A 22,270-nucleotide genomic window follows, 5' to 3' on the forward strand; every position below is an offset into this window, starting at 1 on the left:
ACTAAGAAAGAAGTTTTTTAAAAAGTAATTGTACAGAAAGATTCTATGAAAGTTTGTCTACAGAATTAGTAACAACAGTAAATCGTAATGACAATAATAGTAAAAAATGTCTACCAAGCAAATCCTTTGCCATATTGAATCATGAAGTTGATTTGTACTTTGCCACTTACTGATTAAGTGACTTTGGGCAAATTGGGTAACCTCCTTGTGTCTTAATATTCCCCATCTGTAAAATGGGAATCATAACATTTCACAGGGTAGTTGAGAGGATTAATCAGATAATGCACGACAAATCCTAAATACAGGGTTTGCTGTTATAGTCATTGCCATATAAACAGAATGGCTGGCAGTCTTGAAAGGCCCTTTTCAAGAAACACCCTGCCTGATTTCACTTGTAGGCATGATATTAATCAGCATGATGTTGAGATTGTATCATTCTTTAAGAAAATTCTTCACTTACTATTTTTTCTTTACTTACTTTTAATTGAAACAAATCTCAGTATGTAGTAGACTCCCAATTACAAACATCTTTTTTAATATAAACGGTTGCCTTTGACTCAGACCCAGTCCTGCTGTCAAAGTACCTGGTGTTAGATGTGTGGATGTAAGGGGTGGGGAATAGAATAATCTTGAAAAATAAGAGTAACTGGAAAAGTTACTCTTCGAGTTGACTCTCGAAGCACATTTCCAGGAATGACTAGATTGCTTAATTATGCAGTCCAAATTTCCTCCTTTATTATTTTATTTATTTATTTAAAAAATATTTTATTTATTTATTTTTAGAGAGGAAAGGGAGGGAGAAAGAGAGAGAGAGAGAGAGAAACATCAATGTGCGGTTGCTGGGGGTCATGGCCTGCAACCCAGGCATGTACCGTGGCTGGGAATCGAACCTGCGACACTTTGGTTCGCAGCCCGAGCTCAATCCACTGAGCTACGCCAGCCAGGGCTATTTTTTATTTTATTTATAATATTTTATTTATTTATTTTCAGAGAGAGGGGAAAGAAAGGAGAAAGAGAGGAAGAGAAACATTGATATAAGAGAGAAACATTGATTTGTTGCCTCTCACATGGCCCCAACTGGGGACCGGGCCTGTAACCCATGTGTGTGCCCTGACTAGAAATCAAACCAGCAACCTTTTGGTCTGCAGGCCAGCGCTCAATCCACTGAACCACACCAACCAGGGCTCCCCCGTCAGTTTTGATTCAGTTATTAATTCAATACATATTTATTATGTTCCTACTATGTGCCAAGCTTTTGTTTTTGGCTCTAGGGAAACATTAGTGACCAAAACAGGTTAAGCTCTGCCCTCCCTGAGCTTACAGCCTATGCACTCAATAAATAAGGAAACAAAAAGATAATTTCAAATCGTGGTAAGTATTATACATAAAACAAGGTAATAAAATGGAGAGTGATGATGAAGAGGGGCTTTCTTAGGGCCATCAGCAAAAGTCCCTCTGAGGAATGGACTTAGGAGCAGAGGCTGGATGGTGAGAAAGCTAGGCAAAGACATGGGGAATGATCGTTCTAGGCAGAGGGAAGACCAAGTGCAAAGAGATGGTACTTTCAGGGACAGAAATGGCAATTGTTGGGCTGATGTGCAGGTCACAAAAATGACAGTGGTGGATAAGGTTGGAAAAGGAAGGCAGAAGCCCAAAATTCATACGTATATAAATAGAATTCCAAAATAGAAGCTCCAACAAATATTTTGGGAAGAGGCAACTGTGTTGAGATGCCATAATTAATTCCAAATGTGACTTTTCTGAAAGGCAATACTCATGTGTGTTTCTTCTGGAACATTTGCTTAGCAAAGAACTCAACCTCAATGATTTAAAGTCATGTTTGATAAAGCTCTCTGTACCTTCAGAGTTTTATGAAGCTTCATTAATTCCAGAAGGAATGGGTGACCGAAGGAATATTTTACCCCTGCGTTCTCAAATTCTAATAAACCGAAATAGGGAGCAATTCACTTAGGAATTTAACTCAATAGATTACCTGTATTATATCAGTATCAGTATTTTACCAGCTAGATTGAACTTACAGATATTAAATAACAAAAAATTAAACATTTTTCCAGCATGCCTTTCCCATATATATGATTTAAATGATAATGCCTATAAACTAGACAGCTTTCTGGTTAATTTAAGTACATGACTCATTTACAAGGTTTATATATTTGTACAACTTACATGAACATGCCCTCTGGGGTCATTCGTCCAGCTTGAATTAAATAGACTCCAAATCGAAACCCCACTGCATAGGCAAAATATACAAAGGCATGGCTGAATGCGTAACAGCTTCCAATGATCTGTGCTTTCTTCAAGGTATTTCTGAAATGCACAAAATTTACTAAATAATGGGTCATAAGTTATACCAAGAACATTTTAATAAATGTAAAGAATATACAAGACTAGACATGTTATTTAGGGTATATACATTTTCTAAGAATCAGAAAGAAAGTGCCTTTTTAACTACTGAAAATTATTGGGAAAACAGAAAATGTAATGATTTTCTCTACAGCTATACACTTAATTCAGTATAACAAAATTGCCTCTATTTACTTTCAAATGAATGGATAAGTCTGAAAGGACAGTTAATGAAAGAGTTAAAGAGATTCTTTCACTAAGAGAATAAAGGGTGGAAATTAAAGGTCAGTACCAATCACAAGCATGGGTATAAAAGGATACAAAGCTATCTCTCTGGTAAAGTAATATAAAGAGTATCACTGAGTAAATATGATAAGAAGGACTAATTTAAAATTAAAAGGGATGATCCACTTATTGTGTATATATTCGTTTTAAAGTGTGAACCATTTTAGAGATTCAATTTAAAAGGCTGAGCAATCTCGTTTTCTTTCTTGAATGTATTTCTCCAGTTTTGCTTCAGGAAAATAAGAAAAGGTGCACACTTAAAAGCACATGGCAATGTGGGAGGAGCTAAAACACATATTCTAATGGTGCTTGCTCTCGATTCCTCTTTTAGTCTTTTCTTGATGAAGTCAAATGAGAAATTATGATATGCCATTATTAGGAAAGATTGCCGAGCAAATGAATTGGCAGGCAAAGCACTGGGGGCACCAGGAGTACTGCCTTTACAGGAACAAACTCTGGTTAACGGAGTCAGCATGAATCTACAATCACCTGTGCTGAGTCTGAAGCGTCTCCTCATATGTGTGCTCAAAAGCTTTTTCTCTTGTCAAGGACACTATAGTACGTATATTTTCCACAGCTTCAGTTGCTATCTTATAAAATAGGATAAAAAAATAGAAATAAAGTTAGTAATGGTTAAAATTCTCCTGGTTGTGAATTTCAGTCACTTGTATAGGGGACATATTAAAGTAATTAAGTCAGTACGTTTTCCTAATGAGTTTTCTTAGCTTCCCTTTTTCTCCCCCCACCCCCGCCCCCAAAATAAGATAAGGAAATAACAGTTCAGGATAATAGGCTCAAGGAAAATTTCTTCTGAAAAGATTTAGTCCACTGACCTAAATTTAGCCTCCTTCAATTTTTCACTGAATTTCTATTTAAACTGGTTCCATAGGCAGAAGGTTCAAACATTAGGGAGGAGCATTATATCCATATGTAATTATGGAAAAGAACTGTTCTATGAATTACAAGATAATTCAAGAAAATGAGAGCAGATATAATCAAATAAATAACTATTTTATTGTTGTAGAGAAAAGCAAATTGCAACCAAAAGCCTCAGGAATATTGCAGTAAAGTAACGGGATGTGGCTATAGAATTCTGTACAAGCTGTAGCTGTTTCTTACTTTATTGTCTGTGAAACTAAAAGATATTTAATTCAAATCTAATTGACGCTTTTCCATATTTATATAGTTTAAAAAGGGAGTAATCACATGGGATCTAAAATGGAGACTTCTGACCTAGAATAACTTCATGGACATGGGAACACATGTTGACTTGAAGGAGAACCTTCCTGCTTTCACATTCTGTTTCCAAACTGGCAGAGTGGGTTGTGGGACAGAGTAAGACCTAGGTGTACACCAAGTGTTCTTTGAAGGGAAATTGGGGTTATAGGGAAAGACTAAGTTTCTGGACTATGGCCAGGAAACCTGGATTCTACTCTTCATTTTGATGTTTTGTTTGAAATTCTCATTAATTTAAAACTAAACTCAAAGAAACCTCAAATTGTAATATTCTTTGGTATGCAAAGAAAATGGTTAAGAATGCTGAAACCTTGAAAAAAATTGAAATGAAGAAAAAACGTGTGATCATTTTTCACATTGGTGAAAGTGTTATTGTGAATTTGGAACCTTAGATAATAATGCTTTTTTTTTACTAATATTTCCATTTTAAGTCTCAAAAAGAAGACATTTGATATTTGTCAAAAGCTATACATGCAGCCAAAGAAGGAGAAATGTGTTTTGTTTGTCCATATTCTCAGTTTTGGTGTTTGAAAAATTGACTGATTTAAAGCTACTGGGAAAGCTACTGTATATTCTGTGATTAATCACACAAAAAGGAAAAATCAAAGGGCACATGTACAACTAATGCTCACCACAAAAAATTAAGATGAGTAAAACATAATTAATTAGGGTTCCATTAATTTGGGAGTTGTGATGATTTGCACACAGGGAGGGTTAAACAGATTTTCAGTGTTAGCCACAAATAATACAGTACGTAGTTCAGTCTGCACTGCCCAAGCAGATATTCCAAGGTGCTTATCTAGTGCAAGAAGTGTGGAAAGGTCCAAGGGTCATGCCAACCCATTTTGATGAGTCACATGCTTGGCATCCCTCTTCATGAATATTTGTGCTCTTTATAACATGCCAGTGGTGATACAGTCTTACAGACCTTTAATGAATATTAAAATCATTTTCATATTCAGAGGATGTTTAACAGTGTGCTAAAGATCTCTGAAACCATATTGTGAGAATAGGTTAAAGATCTGGGGATGGATGGCCAAGATAGGACTCTGCATTGACATGAAGTAGCTTACTAAAGGCTCTCATGAGAAACAGGCTTTGGATCTCTAGAAAGATGAAAGTCAAGAGGAACAGGATAGAAGACCATGAAGGAGAAAAGAAGAAAAGAAGAAAAGAAGAAAAGAAGAGGAAGAAGAGGAAGAGGAAGAGGAAGAAGAAGAAGGAGAAGAGGAAGGAGAAGAGGAATGAGAAGAGGAAGGAGGGAGAGGGAGGAGAAGAGGAAGAAAAGGAAGGAAGAGAGGAAGGAGGAGAGGGAGGAGGAGAGGAAGGAGGAGGAGGAGGAGGGTGAGAGGAAGAGGGAGGAAGAAAGGGGAGAGGAAGGAGGAAAGGGGGAGGGGAGGGGGAGGAGAACTGAGAAAGTAATGCACTGTTCTCAACTGAAGAGACAGGGTGGGTAGAGATGGATGGACACTTGACAGGTTGGCAGGGATATTATACAAGGGAGTCCTGCTTTGGGTGCCCAATTAGATAAAATGACATCTCCTTCAATTCTTAGATGTTATGGCACTTCAACACTAATGTTTCCCTAAATCTCCAATACAAGATTATTTTCATGAATATGATTAATCCTGAGAAGCTTAACTATGTCACAGCATTTTCCAAGAAATTAAATAAATTATTCATTTTAACCAGCATAAAAATGGTTCTTGTTTCTAAAACCTTGTTGAAGTGACTATCAATTTAAAAAATGTGCAACACTTTGTATTCAGTAACTATTATATTTCTTCTTTATTTTGAAAAATAAAATACCCAGAATTGTTAAAGAAAATTTAATTATTCAACAGTCAGAGGATAGGGAATCATATGTTAGCAAATTCTCCCATGATGTGGTATCAGTAATAATGGCTGACATACTGAGTACTTACTGTCCAGATACTATTCTAAGTGCTTTGTACATAATAACACTGTTTTATGTAATTCAAGAATCTGTAAGTGGATACTATTATTTCCACTTTACAGATGAAGAAATTGAAGACCAGAAATGTTGACATACTTGCTCATGTCACACATTTGTTAGTGACAGAATATGGATTCTAATTCAGCCAATTTGACTCCAGAGCCCATAGTTTAAATCGAGCATTCTATCGCTATAACAGACCTATATCCTATCTTTAACTTGCCTTGTGTGCATTTCAATATATATATACCACTTTATAGATTCCTAAGAAAAGAAGTTGACATATTGTAAAAAAGGGATCTCTCATTGTTTCCCCTTACATGTTATGATGATGACAACAGTCTGTGTTTTACCTTTCCAGCACGCTTAAGTTCTTGTTTATCCTTGTTGGCAAATCCAGTCATTGCTGAGGTTTCAATCATTCCTGTCAGAGCAAGTACTGGAGCAATACTCAGAATCAAGAGTGTCATCTCCCAGCCATATATGAAGGAAATGATAACCGACAGTCCCATGTTAGTTGCATTTTGTGTTAAGACACCAATCCTTGAACCTGTTGCCTATAATCAGAAATATTTTAGGAGAAAATGTCAGTTAATTTAAAATTTATAAGAATTGCTATTATAGTTTCTTGCAAAACAAGGTAGGCTCTTTTTTTTTAGAATTTATACTTAGATTTTAACTTTGAGTTTATACTTAGAGATTAAATAATATCCGTATTTTAAAAATGTCCTGTTCTATGGAGTCATTTTGCTTTGTCTGCCCTATATCCGATACTGTTGTCTTTTGATATGTTCCCATCATTCTTTAAATATCTTTACTTTCTGTCACAAGTAGGTTTTCTCAGCCCTATGCCTGCAATCTGCCTTCTCCAAGGATTCTCAGTTCCCCTTAGTGGAGAATGTTATTTGGAAGTCAAAATATGGTGTCAGTGTGTTCATTATTAGTGAAATGTCAGTAGATAGAACTGGGGAATGTGTGTGTGTGTGTGTCGATGCATGTGCACATTGAAATCTACATTTATTTCTCTAGTTATATTTCTTGAAATTCATGAGTTCACATCAATACCTACAATTCCAATCCAACACCACAATGTTATTTTCAGCTTTCTCCCTTCCAAGATTTGTTGTCTCCTCTTCAACACTGAGAAACCTGGTTCTCATTTTCTTTAATAGATTTATGTGATCGATCTCTCTATATGTAACCAGTCTGCCATCGTGGTCCTTGCCTTTCGCCTGCATGGACATCTTTCTCACTCTGCTCTGGCTTGGCTTTCCCACACAAGCATGCTGCCACCCATGGATGCCCACTCACTCACTCTATGTGGGCCCAAACCCAGCCCCACCCCTTCCACCTACACTGATGGAAGGCTGGCTTCTCAGCCACTATGCTATGGGAGAGTTGACGTGAATAACTGAGGATAGTCATTAAAATGTATATTTTGAAAGGGAATCCAAAATTACATCTTGAATTCCCTTTCTGTACTTTATAACTTGATTTCACTGAGCAAAGTCTAATGAAGTATCATCAAAGTAGAAAAGTAGTTGGAAACATCTTGGTATACGGTAACAAAAGAACTTTAAAAAATTAAGTAAGTAGAAATATCTTTATTACTATTTTACAAAAATACATGCTTATGAATCAACTGTCAGTAGAGTATGTGAAACATAATAAAGAAAATGTTAAATTCCTTTAGTGCTGGGATGAAAAATGAGACCCCTATTTACTTAGAAACACAGCTATAGTCAACCAATATATCAATTCACATTTTAAAACATATATTTTACTCTGATCATGAAAGTATGACCATTGGAAAAGGTTTAGATAATGCTAAAATTTACATCCTTCCAGATACAGATACACACACACACACACACACACACACACACACACATATTCAAGTTAGGGTTGTTATGTATATGTAGCTTTTTCTATCCTGCTTTTATCCCTTTACATTATACTATAAGCTTTTTCCTGGGTCATTATAGTCTTCAAAAATATTTAGATTGCTTCCTACTTTTCACTACTAATAATAAAGATGTAATGAGCATCTTTGTGTGAAATCTTTGTGCTTATATTTCATTTCATAATGTTAAATTCCTAGTCTAGAGTTATATATTAAACAATATACACTCTTACATTCTTGGTAGCTATTGTCAAATTGCTTCTCTAAAAATTATATCAGTTTTCACTAAAGTCCTTTCAAATTAGTATTGTCATTAAAGTAACAACAATAAAAAGCCCTTTTTTCTCCCCAGGGTTCTGTCTTGTTCCTAAAAAAACTTCTGCGGCGTCAGTTTCAAAACTGCATTTGGCATTGATACACTATTTTCCAATTTCTCATTAAGTTATCAAAGAAAACTCCAAAAAAGTAAAAACAATAAGAGCAAATACCAAGCCAACCACTAATATTGAGAACTAAGATAGTAGATAACCTATTTTAAGTGCCTTAGGATATAATACACACAAACTCTAAGGCCTATGAGGTTGAAGTAGGAATGCCATTTGGTAGTTAATGATGACTTACACTCTGCATCTTGAGAATTTAAAGATGAGATAAATGTGTTTATGTATAAAATTATGCAGTATGTTAGAGAAAGAGGTAGGGATACATGTCTAAATGTGCCACACTAGATAAACATTTGAAAGCCACTTAAAATTAGTGCAAGGATTATCCATATCAATCTTATTTCTCAAAACATTTAAGTGTAAACTTGTCAAAAATTTTAAACAATTTTATTTATCAAATTTTTGATGAGACAGTCTTCTATTTGGGTATTTCTTGCTACTTAATTTTCTACAAAGTAACCTGCTCTTACATAGCCTTGCTTACTCAATACATTTTGAATATCTTCTTGTGTACTAAACTGCTGCTTGAAAATAAAATTATATACCTTTTTATATGGTATTTTCATTTAAGCTACCAGAAACTTATTGAAATATTCAGTCATTTCAACCAAGAACAGGACACAGACTTTGTCTTTTGGTGATGGTGGTAGAATAAGAAAAGTCTGAATATATTTTTCCTTTTCCATGAAGAATTAACAGAAAATAACAGACATCTGACCTTGAAAAATACTGTAAGGGAGTGAGCAAAAAAGAAAAAAAGAGAGAAGGAACTCATGTACATAAACAACAGTGTGGTTTTGTGGGTGAGAGGTGGGTGGGTGAGGGTGAAAGAGGATAGACAGATAAATGGTAATAAAAATACAATAAAATATAAAAAATTAAGTTAAAATTTTTTACAAAAGAATAATACTGTAGGACTTAATGAAAAATTCTCAAAGAACATGAAGAATTGTGTGTACCTCTGGAATGAATTTAGAACTGGAATCAGAGTAAATTTAATGAAACTTCCTTAGATAACAAAAATATAGTTATTTTCCTGGAAAGTAAGGGCAGAAAATTATGGTTAAATAATTCTTTAGATAACAATTAGTTTTGGATTAGCTACCAAGTCTAAGGTAGCATGCTAAATGTGGGGAATACAATTTTTATAAGAAAATCACAGCATGCAAAGAGGAGTGGCTAGCAAAAGAAAATAAACAAAAGGAAACTCAGTACACAATTGCAGAAATAAAATTCCATATGGTATGATTTTGGCTTCTGGCCAACATGAAGTAATGGAATGGTTTTATGCTCCCATTTAAAACAAACAAAAAATAGGCAAAAAACAGGAACCGATGGTATTCAAGGTACTGAACCTAAGGCAACCAAGGCAACCAAGAGATGGGAAACAAACAAAGTAAGCCCTATCACTGCCCCAGCTTACCCACTGAAAGAGCATCCAGGTTGTGGAATAGGAAGGGTAAACTAAGACAGAGCCCAAGAGATGCCCTAATTTGAGTGGATGAAGCTGAGATTGGGAGAGTTCAAGGAAGCTAGAATTTGCTGCACAGAATATGAGAGAGGTATAAGGAAAGAGAAATGTAGATATCTGCAGAGGGCCCTCCTTCATTATTCAGCTGAGCAATGCATGTGTGAGGGCTGGGAATAGTACTTGGTCACACCAGCTAGACTGGAAACCTCATGATTCAGCGTTGGGTAGAGTATGTAGGAGGGTCTTGTCTCAGTAGTAGGCTCTAGTCCTGCCTAATAAACCTTACAATCAAGACCCAAAAGAATCAAAATGTTTTCAGGTAACTTAACCACATCTCAGAATAAAACAAGACTTATAGAAATACAAAATTATCCAGCAGTCAAAAATATTAAATTCACAATCTGTGGCATTCACTAAAAAATTACCAGGTACGCAAAAAAAAAAAAGCAGTAAAATAGGGCCTATAATGAGCATTAAAAAAAATCAATCAATTGAAACTTAGCCAGATCAGACACAAATGTTAGACTTAGAATACAATGAAATTAAGTTATTATTACATAACATATATTGAAAAAGTTAGATATGAAAATATCAAAAAGACCCACATCAAACTCTACCAATAAAATTTCAGTGTTCATAAATAAACTGTCATTGGAACACAGTTATGCCCTTTTGTTTATCTATAGTCGGACTGTTTTAGTGCCACAATGACGGAGCTGAGTGGTTGCTAGAGAAACCATAGTTCTCCTCATGTTGTGCTGATGCTCAGGGTGCTGCAAATCTGTGATGTGATTATAATTTAACTGAATGTTGAGTGCCACATGTATTGTTAAACTGACATTTTACCCTAATTTCAAAAATTATGAGTGCATATTCAACATCTAAAAACAAGAAAGGGAAAGACCTTGAATGTCCTGCTTTTAAGGAACAGTAGACTGTGCATTACTGTATGTTCTGACTAGATACCACAGTGTTGTGTTTATTATGCCATGGCACTATAGATTACTGAAAATATGTAAAACACATCAATATTAGCAGATTAAGCACTCATCACAATATTCCTAATTTGCAGGAAAGTAACATTCAGAAAAATTAGAAAATTTAAAGTGAAGTATCTCAGTATAATTTTTTTGTAAAACTAAAAATAAAAATGAGGGTGAAATTAAGCCTCTGAGTGGTTCATTTACTAGCTAAGCAAGGAAAACCATTTATAGGTAGTGAGTTAATTAAATCATGTTTGTAGCAGTGGAAGAAAGGTGTTTAGAGAGTATAAACTTACATTAGATGATTAGCCTTTTGGTGAGAATGGTTGCTCAAAAAGTTGAGAACCTTGACAACAATAACAAGTCAATTAAAAGCCAAGGTAGATTATTTTGATTAGCTTTACCTGGTTCTTGATAGGTTGGCATATGTTATTGATACTGCTCAACTGTATGCAGGTTTTCTGAGGAGCCAATAATGAGTTTGAAGTAACTGAAAAATTAGCTTCTATGAATAGTCTGTGTGGAATAACTACAGGTGAAAATATTTTCAAAGAAGTTGAGAAAGAACTAAGTTAGTATAACCTGAAGTGGAATCTACTAAGATGCATTATAACTGATGATGGTGAAATTATTTGTAGAGCAGAAAAAAGTCTTCATTGGACAAATATACAAATTTTGTAGAAATGTAATATAAAGTGTTTAATATTTTTATTCATTGCATTATTCATCAGCAAGTATTCTGTGGAAAATAATTGAATTTCATAAAGACTATAGGGACAGTATGGTGAATGGTGAGATTCATTTGCTCTTACAAACTTAACCATCTTTATTTCTATTTTTGTCTAAAACGGAAGCTACCTTGACTTGCCTTACCACACAACAGTTACAGGGGTTAGCAGTGATAAAGTTTCACTGCAATATTTTGTGTTCAGAGCTGATATTAACATTTTTCTTTGCTAGAAGAATCACACTTAACTAGTATGGGTCTGGATATTAGCTTCTGCTATAGACTTGATAATGTCTCTAAAGGAATTCCACCTAAAATTGTAATGCAAAACAGAAATTATATGCGAAACTTATCCTATGTTTAAGTCATTTTGATGAATACTAACACTGTTTCAGTCACAAGTAATGCCAAGCTGTTTTATGCATTTCCATATCAAAAGTTAAATCAAGAAATAAGGTCACCATTGTTCAGGTAATGATAACCTCATTATACCTAATCAATTCACTGGGCTTTTGGAATTAATAAATGAGTTACTTTATTTCTTTGGGCAATATAAGTATAGTTTTGATGAGAAGAGTTCTTAGAACTAACATTTGGTCTGTCAGTATTACATCAAGCATACATGGAAATGTCCATAACACTTCTTTTTGTGGACAAAAGTGAGGTAAGCCTTTAGGTTGATGAAAAGGGGTTGCAAAAAGATACAGCAATTATATTCTTATAATTTTGTGGAATCTAGTCTTCCAAAGAATCTAAAATGGCCTCATACCTTTAGTAAAATGACATGTTACACAGAAAATAGTCTGTTGACAGATATACTGGCACTACGCCATTACCTCAGGCTGAAATAATACCAGCTAAGTTAGTTGTATTTAATCAACTATTTCAGGAATCATGTTGTCCTATGACTTTATTTCACTAACATGTTCTTCTCATGGCTCTCAAAATATCAGAGCTTCTAAAAACTGCCAGGAGAATATATTTGTGATCATTAGGAAAGGTTTCAAAATAATGTTTATTTAATGTTCTTTTTATGAACATTCACTCTAATAAATCTGATAAAATAAAGTGTAACTGAAATTGCATGATGAAGAAACTGAGATGAAATGTAAGTTGCTATGACAGGAAATATGGCCCTGAATGATTTTTTCATGATTCTTCTCTAGTGTAGTGTGTCTTCATGGGAAAAGAAATAGTGGACAAATAAGATGGTAAATAATTCTTCATTCAATAAAAAGAGTATCCATTCAAGCAAGGGTTTATGTGAATAACATGTTAATACATATAGTCTCAGACTTGAAATCTTTCTTCAGTTATTTTGCTTTTTAAATTTAACAACTATAAAATCTACCATCAGTATTCCAACCATTTCTCTTTAGCTATTACTGCTCAGTCAATGAAAATGATTTCACCTGTTCAGAAGTTATCATGAGAACCAACATTCACTAATTGCAACAAGAAAGTTTCAAGTGTCTGAATAAAACTTAGCACAAAATTGACTTCTGGCCAAGATGGAGGCATAGGTAGACATACTGTGCCTCCTCACACAACCAAGATAGAGACAACAACAATTTAGAAACAGAATAACAACCAAAAGTGACAGAAAATTGATCTGAATGGAAGTCAGACAACCAAGAAAATAGACGCATTCATTCAGACCGGTAGGAGGGGCGGAGTCTGGCATCCGGGCGCGGGTCTTGGTGCAGAGAGCAGAGAGCATTGGGACCAGGCGCATGAGGCATCCGTGGCATGCAAGACCGCAGCAGTGGACCCTGAACGCACAAGTGGCAGCTGGTAGACCTCCGCCGAGGGGTGGCAACTGGCAGAACCAGCAAGGTGGCGATTGTGAAGCAAGGCACTGAATACAACCCAGATCACAGTGCTGGGAAATAGAGCCTTGTGGCACTGATTGAGGACATCTGTGGGGATTGAAGAGCAGGGAGGGACTCCCAGACTCCCAGGAGAGGTCTTTGGAGGGTCCCACAGTGTGCACAAGCCCACCCACGTGGGAATTGGCACTAGAGGGGCCCAGTTTGCTGGGGGAAGCAGCGGAAGGGACTGAGGTCACATGGAGAGTGGAGCAAGCACCATTGTTCCCTCTCGGCCCCTGCCCCCACTTACAACATCACAACCCAGCGACTGGGGTGCCCCGCCCTGGTGAATACCTAAGGCTCCACCCCTCATACGTAATAGGTGTGACCAGACCAAAGGAGGGGAAAAGATGGCTCAAACAGAACTGAAAGCCCCACAATCATTTTTTTTTTAAGTGATCGAGAGATAGCCAACCTATCAGATGCACAGTTCAAAGCACTGGTGATCAGGATGCTCACAGAATTGGTTGATTTTGGTCGCAAATTAGATGAACAAATGCAGGCTACAATAAGTGAAATGAAAAATGCACAGGGAACCAATAGTGATGGAATGAAAGCTGGGTCTCACATCAATGGAGTCGACCAGAAGGAAGTAAAAAACATACAATCAGAAAAGAATGAAGAAATAAGAATTCAAAAAAATGAGGAGAGATTTAGGAACATCCAGGACATCTTTAAACGTCCCAACATCCGAATTATAGGGGTACCAGAAGGAGAAGAGGAAGAGCAACTAGTGGAAAACTTATCTGAACAAATAATAAAGGAGAACTTCCCCATTTTGGCAAAGGAAATAGACTTCCAGGAAGTCCAGGAAACTCAGAGAGTCCCAAAGAAGTTGGACCCAAGAAGGAACACACCAAGGCACATCATAATTACATTAGCCAAAGTAAAAATGAAGGAGAGAATCCTAGAAGCAGCAAGAGACAAGGAGACAGTAACCTACAAAGGAGCTCCCATCAGACTGTCAGCTGATTTCTCAAAAGAGACCTTGCAGGCAAGAAGGGGCTGGAAAGAAGTATTCCAAGTCATGAAAGGCAAGGACCTACATCCCAGATTGCTCTATCCAGCAAAGCTTTCATTTAGAATGGAAGGGCAGATAAAGTGCTTTTCAGATAAGGTCAAGTTAAAGGAATTCATCATCACCAAGCCCTTGTTTTATGAAATGTTAAAGGGACTTACCTAAGAAAAAGAAGATAAAAAAATGTATAGTAAAATGACAGCAAACTCACAATTAACAACCACACCTAAAACAAAAACAAAAAGAAACTTAGCAAACAACTAGAACAGGAACAGAACCACAGAAATAGAGATCACAAGGAGGGTTAGCAACAGGGGAGTGGGAGGAGGAGAGAGGGGGAAAAGGTACAGAGAATAAGTAGCATAGATGGTAGGTAGAAAATAGACAGTGGGAGGGCAAGAATAGTATGGGAAATGTAGAAGCTAAAGAACTTATGACCCATGGACATGAACTAAAGTGGGGGAATGTAGGTGGGAGAGGATGTGCAGGGTGGAGGGGAATGAAGGGGGGAAATGGGACAACTGTAACAGCATAATCAATAAAATATATTAAAAAATTGTGGGAGCCCTGGCTGGCGTAGCTCAGTGGATTGAGTGTGGGCTGTGAACCAAAGTATTGCAGGTTCGATTCCCAGTCAGGGTACATGCCTGGGTTGCAGGCCATGACCCCCAGCAACCGCACATTGATGTTTCTCTCTCTCTCTCTTTCTCCTTCCCTTCCCTCTCTAAAAATAAATAAATAAAATCTTTAAAAATATATATATTTTAAAAAATTGTGGGAAAGAAGTAAAATAGCAAAAAAAAAACTTAGTACAAAATAATTTCCAGTTGTACACATAAGTCTAACTTGTCAGACATTATGGTAAATAAGATCTTATCTGCTGTGGGAAGAAAAAATACTAAGCTCTTATTAAAACTTCTAAATTTTGTGTTTTTATTTTGTTACTTTTTCTTGTCTACTTATTTCCAAGTTCTTTCACTAACTCATTCCTGCATCTTCTTCAGTGTACTGGTTCTATTACATCTGCTAAATCTTCTTTATTTTTGGTTAAAAATATCCAGAATGGCAAGGCTTCCTTACATCTTTTATTGAGAACTCTTTGTTAGTCCTGGGACTTACCTGGTCTCCTTATGTGGGTCATGTCAGTGTAGCTCACACATAGGCACAGTCACTTGTGCATATGTGCACACATGTGTATCACATACATATATCATTTAAAAATAAAAGCAATATACATACTCCTTGAATTTGTGCTATATCTATGGCTAATATTGTCGTCAAGGCTCCTGTGTTGTTTTCCTTATCATCAAACCAGGAAATATCCTAAAGAAAAAAGGGAATTAACATGTGATTAATAAAAAGATTCTCTGAGTTGTTGTTTTGCTATAGTATGTGACAAGGCATTTACCTGTCTCCTCACTCACAGGTACTTAACTTTTATAAATATCATGGATCAAATGACTTTCATTTCTTATTTCACAAAGATCTATATTTAGATATAAACCAAAAACTTAAGTCCAACAGCATGGACTCATTGCCATCATACAATATTGTTATAATGATTAATGTTAAAATGGTCAGTTTGAACCACCAAGTAATTTGTAGTTTTATTCTGCAAGCAGTTTGTGGAGAGTAGTAAGGTGAGCCCTGACTGGCTTGGTCAGTGGTTTGGGTGTTGTTCTGCAAAGCGAAAGGTCACTGGCTTGATTCCCAGTGGGACATGCCTGGGTTGAGGGCCGCGTCCCTGGTTGGAGGCACACAAGAGGCAACTATTTGATGTTTCTTTCCTTCTCTTTGTCCTTCCTTTCTTTCTCTCTTAAAATAAATAAGTAAAATCTTTAAAAAAATAAGGTGATGCGCAACAGAACTTAGAAATATTTCCAAACCTTCCTACCTAAACTGATTAATAACAAAAAGCCTCCTTCCCTTTCAGACCCACATAGGGAAGAATTTCCCTGATACTTCATAATACCCCCTAGATTTTACAAGCATGGGCCATTGTGAAAAGCTAAGAAGGCAGAGAGGCTGCTATAAAACCTGTGCAGCCAAGAAGCATGCAGTCTGAAGAAGCAGACAGTCAAAAATACAGGCGATAAAAGCATCATGTTATAACCAATTCTATTTTCAACAGCAAATAGAGACAGCACTTAGCACTTCTCAAAGCAAGGAATTCTGATTTCCTTTTATTAGCTATTGAATGTTTCCTCCCACTCTCTCAAACCAGTTATATCTCTTGTGGATTAAAACTACATAAAGACTGTCTCTGAAAAATGACTTATTTTTAGCAAGTGAAAAAAACTGTGGTCTTGTAACAAGCCAGCCAGGAACCTGGTGCTCAGGTTACAGATTTCTGCCAATTAGAGAAACAAAAGCATAACACATGGAGGGCTGTGCATTAATCATGAAGTCACGAGGGAAGAAAGCTCCCGTGGAGGAATATGGCAGGAGCCAGAGTGTGTACAACCCTGGCAGACAGCGCTAATCTCTAAACCCCTGCATTACAATAGTGTCCCAAACACTTTAGGGTCTTTGATATCCAAACGGCATCCTGTAGAGATCTTGATCTGCACAGCGCAGTAACTTTGAAAACACAACCCTAGTTAAGAGCCTAACATGCCGTGCACTTGCATCAGCGGCAATAATACTATAGTAGTCTTGAACTGGAAGCCACTGTCTGTTTTTTATTATATACTCAAAAAATTAAGTATACCATATACTTTCCAATTATTTCTATATTGTAACATGACATGAATTGCATAAAGAATATTTAGATACATTAGAATGTTAAAATGTGGAAAGAGAATTTATTACTGAATACTGCATTCTTAACTCTATAGCAACACACAAGGCATAGGATACATTTGACTGGTCTTAGTCATTATTTGATGTTCAATCAGCAAGATGTCCAACATTGCTTTTCAAGTCAGCAATTCTGCACTCTAGGGATTGTTTTCCAGCATAGGGAATATATGCTGAAACACTTAGCAGAGTTTCTAGAACATAGCTGGGGTCTAGTAAAAATTTTTGCTTCTTCTATTCCTGATGGTAAAACAATTACAAGTAAGGCTATCGGGTTCTTTGATACTAGTTAATACATTCTTTTTCCTATCAATAATTTTACTAGAAATGAATAGACTATGATAAGTACTTGGTATGTACTTTTCCATTTACCCATCACAACTCTGTGAGGTAGATACTATGATTATCCATATTTTATAAATGAGGAAACTGAGGAACTGAGAGATTAAATAACTTGTCTGAGGCTACACAGCTGGCACATGCTGAGGCCAGGATTTGAATTTAGGCAACCAGATGCCAGAGTTTTTAATCAACTGTGCCTTCCATCGAACTGCAGCATTGTAGTTGAGTTTTCATTACCTATTTCTCCTTTTCAGTACTTGTTACCTCAAATCCTTTTGGAAGTAGCTTTTTGAGATCCCTTAGTGATCACCATTTAACACCATCATCGTACCAATTAGAGACCCTCCCTCTGAAGCTTAGCCACTCTAATTGAGAGAGTAATGGGAAAAAATAAACTTCAAATTTGTTGAAAAACCCAATGGATCTATAGGTCAACATTTATCATTAAGAAATGTAAGTTTAGCTTTGAAACACAATGAACAATAAATTATCCACAACCACTGAAGTCAGCAACAATTAGAACATTCTTTCAACTAAAAGGAGCTCAAGTAATCAAATAAAATATAAATTTTATACCTACAAAAGGACCACACCTGTTTCCATAAATACCTCTACCTCAAATGAAGTTTCAAAATGGTTATAAAAAATGCTGCAAGTCTCAGCATGCTTTGTAAGACTTAAAGTCTCAGGATAAAAATGAGATAATAAGAGTTAGGCAAAACTGAACATTAGGAGCTTCCCTTACTATAAACAAAAGTAAAACTGGTAAGATATTTACAAAGAAAAGGCCAAATATACTATTATTTTCCTCCAATTAAAAGAAAACAAAGCTAAGAAGAAAAAGAATACTGAAAGATGAAAAGGGAAAACAAACAATACGCTGAAAGGGCTGAGTTAAATTTATGAGGACATTTAAAAAGGTGGAGAGCAGAGAGGTTCTGTGTGTCTTCGCATGTGCATGTTTTTTGAAGGGCCAGGGTTTATGGCTTATAGATGGGTGCATTCTTATGGGCAGAAACCACTTCATTCAAGAATGTTACTGTCCTGATGTTCACATGGTTAATGCTAGCTAGGCAGGGCATTAATGCCCATCACTAACAGTCAGGATATTGGATTAATAATATCTGCTGGCTGAACTGGCTCATGACCTTGAGACTCTTTCACTAAAAGCATGCTGTGAACCTCTAGAGAGGAATTTCAAAGTAAAGTTTAAAAAAATTAAAATGTATGCTCTTTTTAAAAACATCCCTATGCAAGGACACATTTTGGGGGGATGGGGAGGAGGGAGGGAGGGAGGGAGGGAGAGAGAGAATGTGAGAGAGAAACTTGGATCAGTTGCCTCTGGTGTGGGGATTGAACCACAACATGGGTATGAGCCCTGACCGGAAATCCAACCTGCAATCCTTTGGTCTATGGGATGATGTTCCAACCAAGCGAGCCACACTAGCTGGGGCAAAATGTACATTCTTTAGCTTAAAACATTCAGACACTCAGGGAACATTTAAAAAAATTCCCAGAAATTGAAAATCCTCGAACATGAAAAGACATAAATCATAAAGAAAAAAATAAGCAGGAATTGTCAACAAGTGTGAAATATAGCATTAATTATAACTCCACATTATTGTTATGTGCTGCAGACATAACATAAAGTGTTCATTAAAAAAAAAAAAGCCCCTAAAGTACCAAGTTTAACATGAGCAAGGTGTGCAGGAATTAAAACGTTTTGTGATCCCTTAGGTAGATTTTTCTTTTTCTGGATTAAGGAGTGTCTCCAGTTGTCTCTGACTTGATGTTTTTGAGCAGAGGGTGTCAGGCACCAACTGCTTCTGAGCATCAGGTTGCTATGGGAAACCTCCCATGTGTTCCACTGCATTTTGGGTCACACAGTTCCCTAAGCACACAAAGGCGGAGGAGTTTTGTTACACGGCAGTTCTCCAAACGCTGCTGCTAAAAGTCACAAGATTTAAAAACTGAGTGACAGAAACTGTATTCCTGAAAAGAAATGACCCTGGCAGGAAGCTATTTGTTCCTGCACAGTGAGGTCTGGTGACAGAAAGTGGGGCGAAGGGCTCCAAATGATTACTGGCTTTCAGGGTAACCCAATACACCTTAGCCTCCTGAAAGAATTTTTGAGGTGCTGAACTGCGACATTCCTGCCATTTGCCCCGAAGACTCACTTCTCAAGATTATTACTTAATCCACCTAGTTTTAGTTATTTCACAAGTGTGATTGATCATCTGTGTGCAGCAGGCTGACCTGCCAGCTAGACTGATGTTATCTGAATTCAGGACTCCTCCCATCGGGGGAGAGAGATTGGATGCTTTAAGAAACAAGAAGTGAAAAAAAACTTAAGTAGGATAGGATAAATGGTAATGGGAAAAAATGCAAAAATCAAAACAAAGCTAAACTAAAAAACCTTAAGCTGTGCATATGGATGAGAACAAGGGAAATTAACTCCTCCTTTTAAAATGTTCTCCAAGATATTGCAGCTCTTAACCCTCCTTTTCAGTTTTAATTTGATCTTACATTCTGATCCTAGAACACTACATTATACATTAAAGATAGATTTGTCAAGAAAAATGCAAGGAACAAGAAGTAGATTCTAAACCCTGTTTCCTATAAGTTGTAATTTAGAATATAATTTTGGACTTGCTTCTCTTAGAGAAACATATGAGAATTCTGACATCAGATGCTGGTTGGGACACAAAAAGCAAGCTTTTAAGTGAGAAAAAAGAGATTATATCAAGCAAGCAAAATTCAACCAGAAACATTGAAATTAAGAACAAACTGACAGTAACCAGAGGGGAGGTGGGAGGGGATAATGGGGGAAAAATGGGGAAGGGTTTTCAGGAACATCTACAAAGGACACATGGACAAAACTAAGGGGGGTTGGGATCAGGGGTAGGAGGTGGAGATGGCTTGACGGGGAGTGGTGGGGGGGAAATGGAGACAACTGTATTTGAAAAACAATTAGAAAAATAAAATAAAAAAGAAATTGACTTGAGAAAAACTCAAAGCTAGAATATTTAAAAGAACATTTGAAATAAAATAAGGAAAAAGTCAACTAAACACTGACCTGATATAACATGGCTTTAAATGCCAAGTGTCTTAATCTCATGGTTAAAATTTCTCCTGCTCTGCCATAAAATAATCCCTGGAAAACAAAAAGAAAATCTATATTTATTTTTAACTCTCTTTTCTATTTCTTTGTAGTAGTTAGTTACTATATTTACTTATTTGTATTTTTTAGTTATTATTTTTAACTCAAATAGAGAAGACAATACAAAAAGTAATCACATTCAAATTTGTTTAATTCATTGAACACTTACCTGAATAAAATAACTGACAAAGCAAATAACACCCAAAATGACAAATACCATGGAATACATTTCTGCATCATGCTTTAATGTGGTTTTATCATCATTTTCAAACATCTGAAAAGGAATACATTTTTTATCAGGTGATTGGAGGAAAATATGAACGAGAAAAAACAAAACTGTCTATTCATTAGGATTTAAAATGAATTTCAACATAATAAAATTATATACAAATTGCCAGAGGGAAAGATCACCACCGTTCTATCCTCTATGTTTATTAAATATGGTAAAAACATAATTTGCTATTAATTCTATCACTTCAGCTATGTAAATATTAAATTAGACAAATGAGTCCTCCATCTGTTATTATTTTCATAGTAACCACCTGTTTGAATTATTTCCAATAACTTTTAATAACTCAGATTTCTTAGTATTATTCTATTTAGAGCACTACCTATAATGTGAGAACTTTGTACATGTCCGTAGAACTTGTTCCTGAAATCAGTAATTATACATGTATTGGAATCTGTGTTGACAAAGCATAGCTGTGCAAATTTGGAGACTGAAAACTTAACATAGCTCTAGTAAAATCCTTGAATCCATCAACTTTCCTGGGTCCGTCAGCATAATACAAAACTCTGTTTCCTCTCCCCGATCTGGCTGGTAATAAAAAATGGCCATTGTCTCAACTAGTTGAAAAAACAGCAGTTGTATTTGTCTATTTTATTGCTTCAATGCTTTGGAATGCTGATATAGCATTGGAGTCAAAATTAGAAAACAAAGCAGTTTCTTTACTGATTGTCCAGTCAACAAGGCCCAGCCAAACACTTCACAATAGAGGTGGGCTTATTCCCTGAGAACATTTAGTTAACCTTTCTACCCTGGATCCCTCTGTGGAGGTGACCCTACCACAAGTCCCAGTTTTCCCCTTGCCAGATCAGAGTACAACAGGTCTGTTCTCTCAGGCAACACTTTGTTTAAAATTGTTAAAAATATTAGCAAATTAGTTTTACTTACAGTTATGATTTTTGCAAAGATGACAGAAAATATGGGATGAACAGTTCCATTTAGAACAGAAGCCAATGTCCCCAAAACCACAGAAAGCCATTCAGACTTGTTTAATTTAAAAATTTTTAATAGTGAAACTTCAGGAAGACTTGCCTATAAATAAAATACCTTGGTTAAAACCCAGTTTGAAAACATGATAGAAATTGGTGTTAGCCATCTTAGGCAGACCTATAATGTAAAATAGCAAATGTAATAGGTGGCAGAGTAGGAAGAATTCTTCTTAGAAAGATTTCACTTCCCACATTACTGATGGTGATCTTAAACATACAGACATCTTGCCCCAAAGTGACTATTTGTGCAACTTCTCTTCTGGTATTTCACTCAGTCCCTACCATTAAAAAGTACAAATTAAGCCACGTGTTCTGATAGCTAAGACTCACAGAAGAAATGGCAGGCACGTTTTCTTTATTCCTGTTAAACCTGATGAAATATCATACACTAGGACAGGGCAGAAATCTAGGTAGGGACCGAGCAGTGACAAAAGGT

The 22,270-nt window shown here is 36.2% G+C and overlaps 1 protein-coding gene across 1 annotated transcript in view; it reads right to left on the minus strand.

Annotated features, from left to right (window-relative positions):
* The window catches only part of ABCB5 (ATP binding cassette subfamily B member 5), an 87,310-nt gene that overhangs the window by 13,286 nt on the left and 51,754 nt on the right, over positions 1 to 22,270 (minus strand). The window contains exons 16-22 of the mRNA XM_045828292.1: positions 21,734 to 21,877; positions 20,729 to 20,833; positions 20,476 to 20,553; positions 15,498 to 15,581; positions 6,196 to 6,399; positions 3,139 to 3,239; positions 2,188 to 2,328 (exon numbers count right to left, since the gene is read on the minus strand). Of these exons, the coding sequence (XP_045684248.1) occupies positions 2,188 to 2,328; positions 3,139 to 3,239; positions 6,196 to 6,399; positions 15,498 to 15,581; positions 20,476 to 20,553; positions 20,729 to 20,833; positions 21,734 to 21,877 (857 nt within the window). The remainder of the gene's footprint in view (positions 1 to 2,187; positions 2,329 to 3,138; positions 3,240 to 6,195; positions 6,400 to 15,497; positions 15,582 to 20,475; positions 20,554 to 20,728; positions 20,834 to 21,733; positions 21,878 to 22,270) is intronic.

Source organism: Phyllostomus hastatus, unplaced genomic scaffold, assembly GCF_019186645.2.
Source record: "Phyllostomus hastatus isolate PE091 unplaced genomic scaffold, TTU_PhHast_1.1 phas_scaffold_78, whole genome shotgun sequence".
NCBI lineage: Eukaryota > Metazoa > Chordata > Mammalia > Chiroptera > Phyllostomidae > Phyllostomus > Phyllostomus hastatus.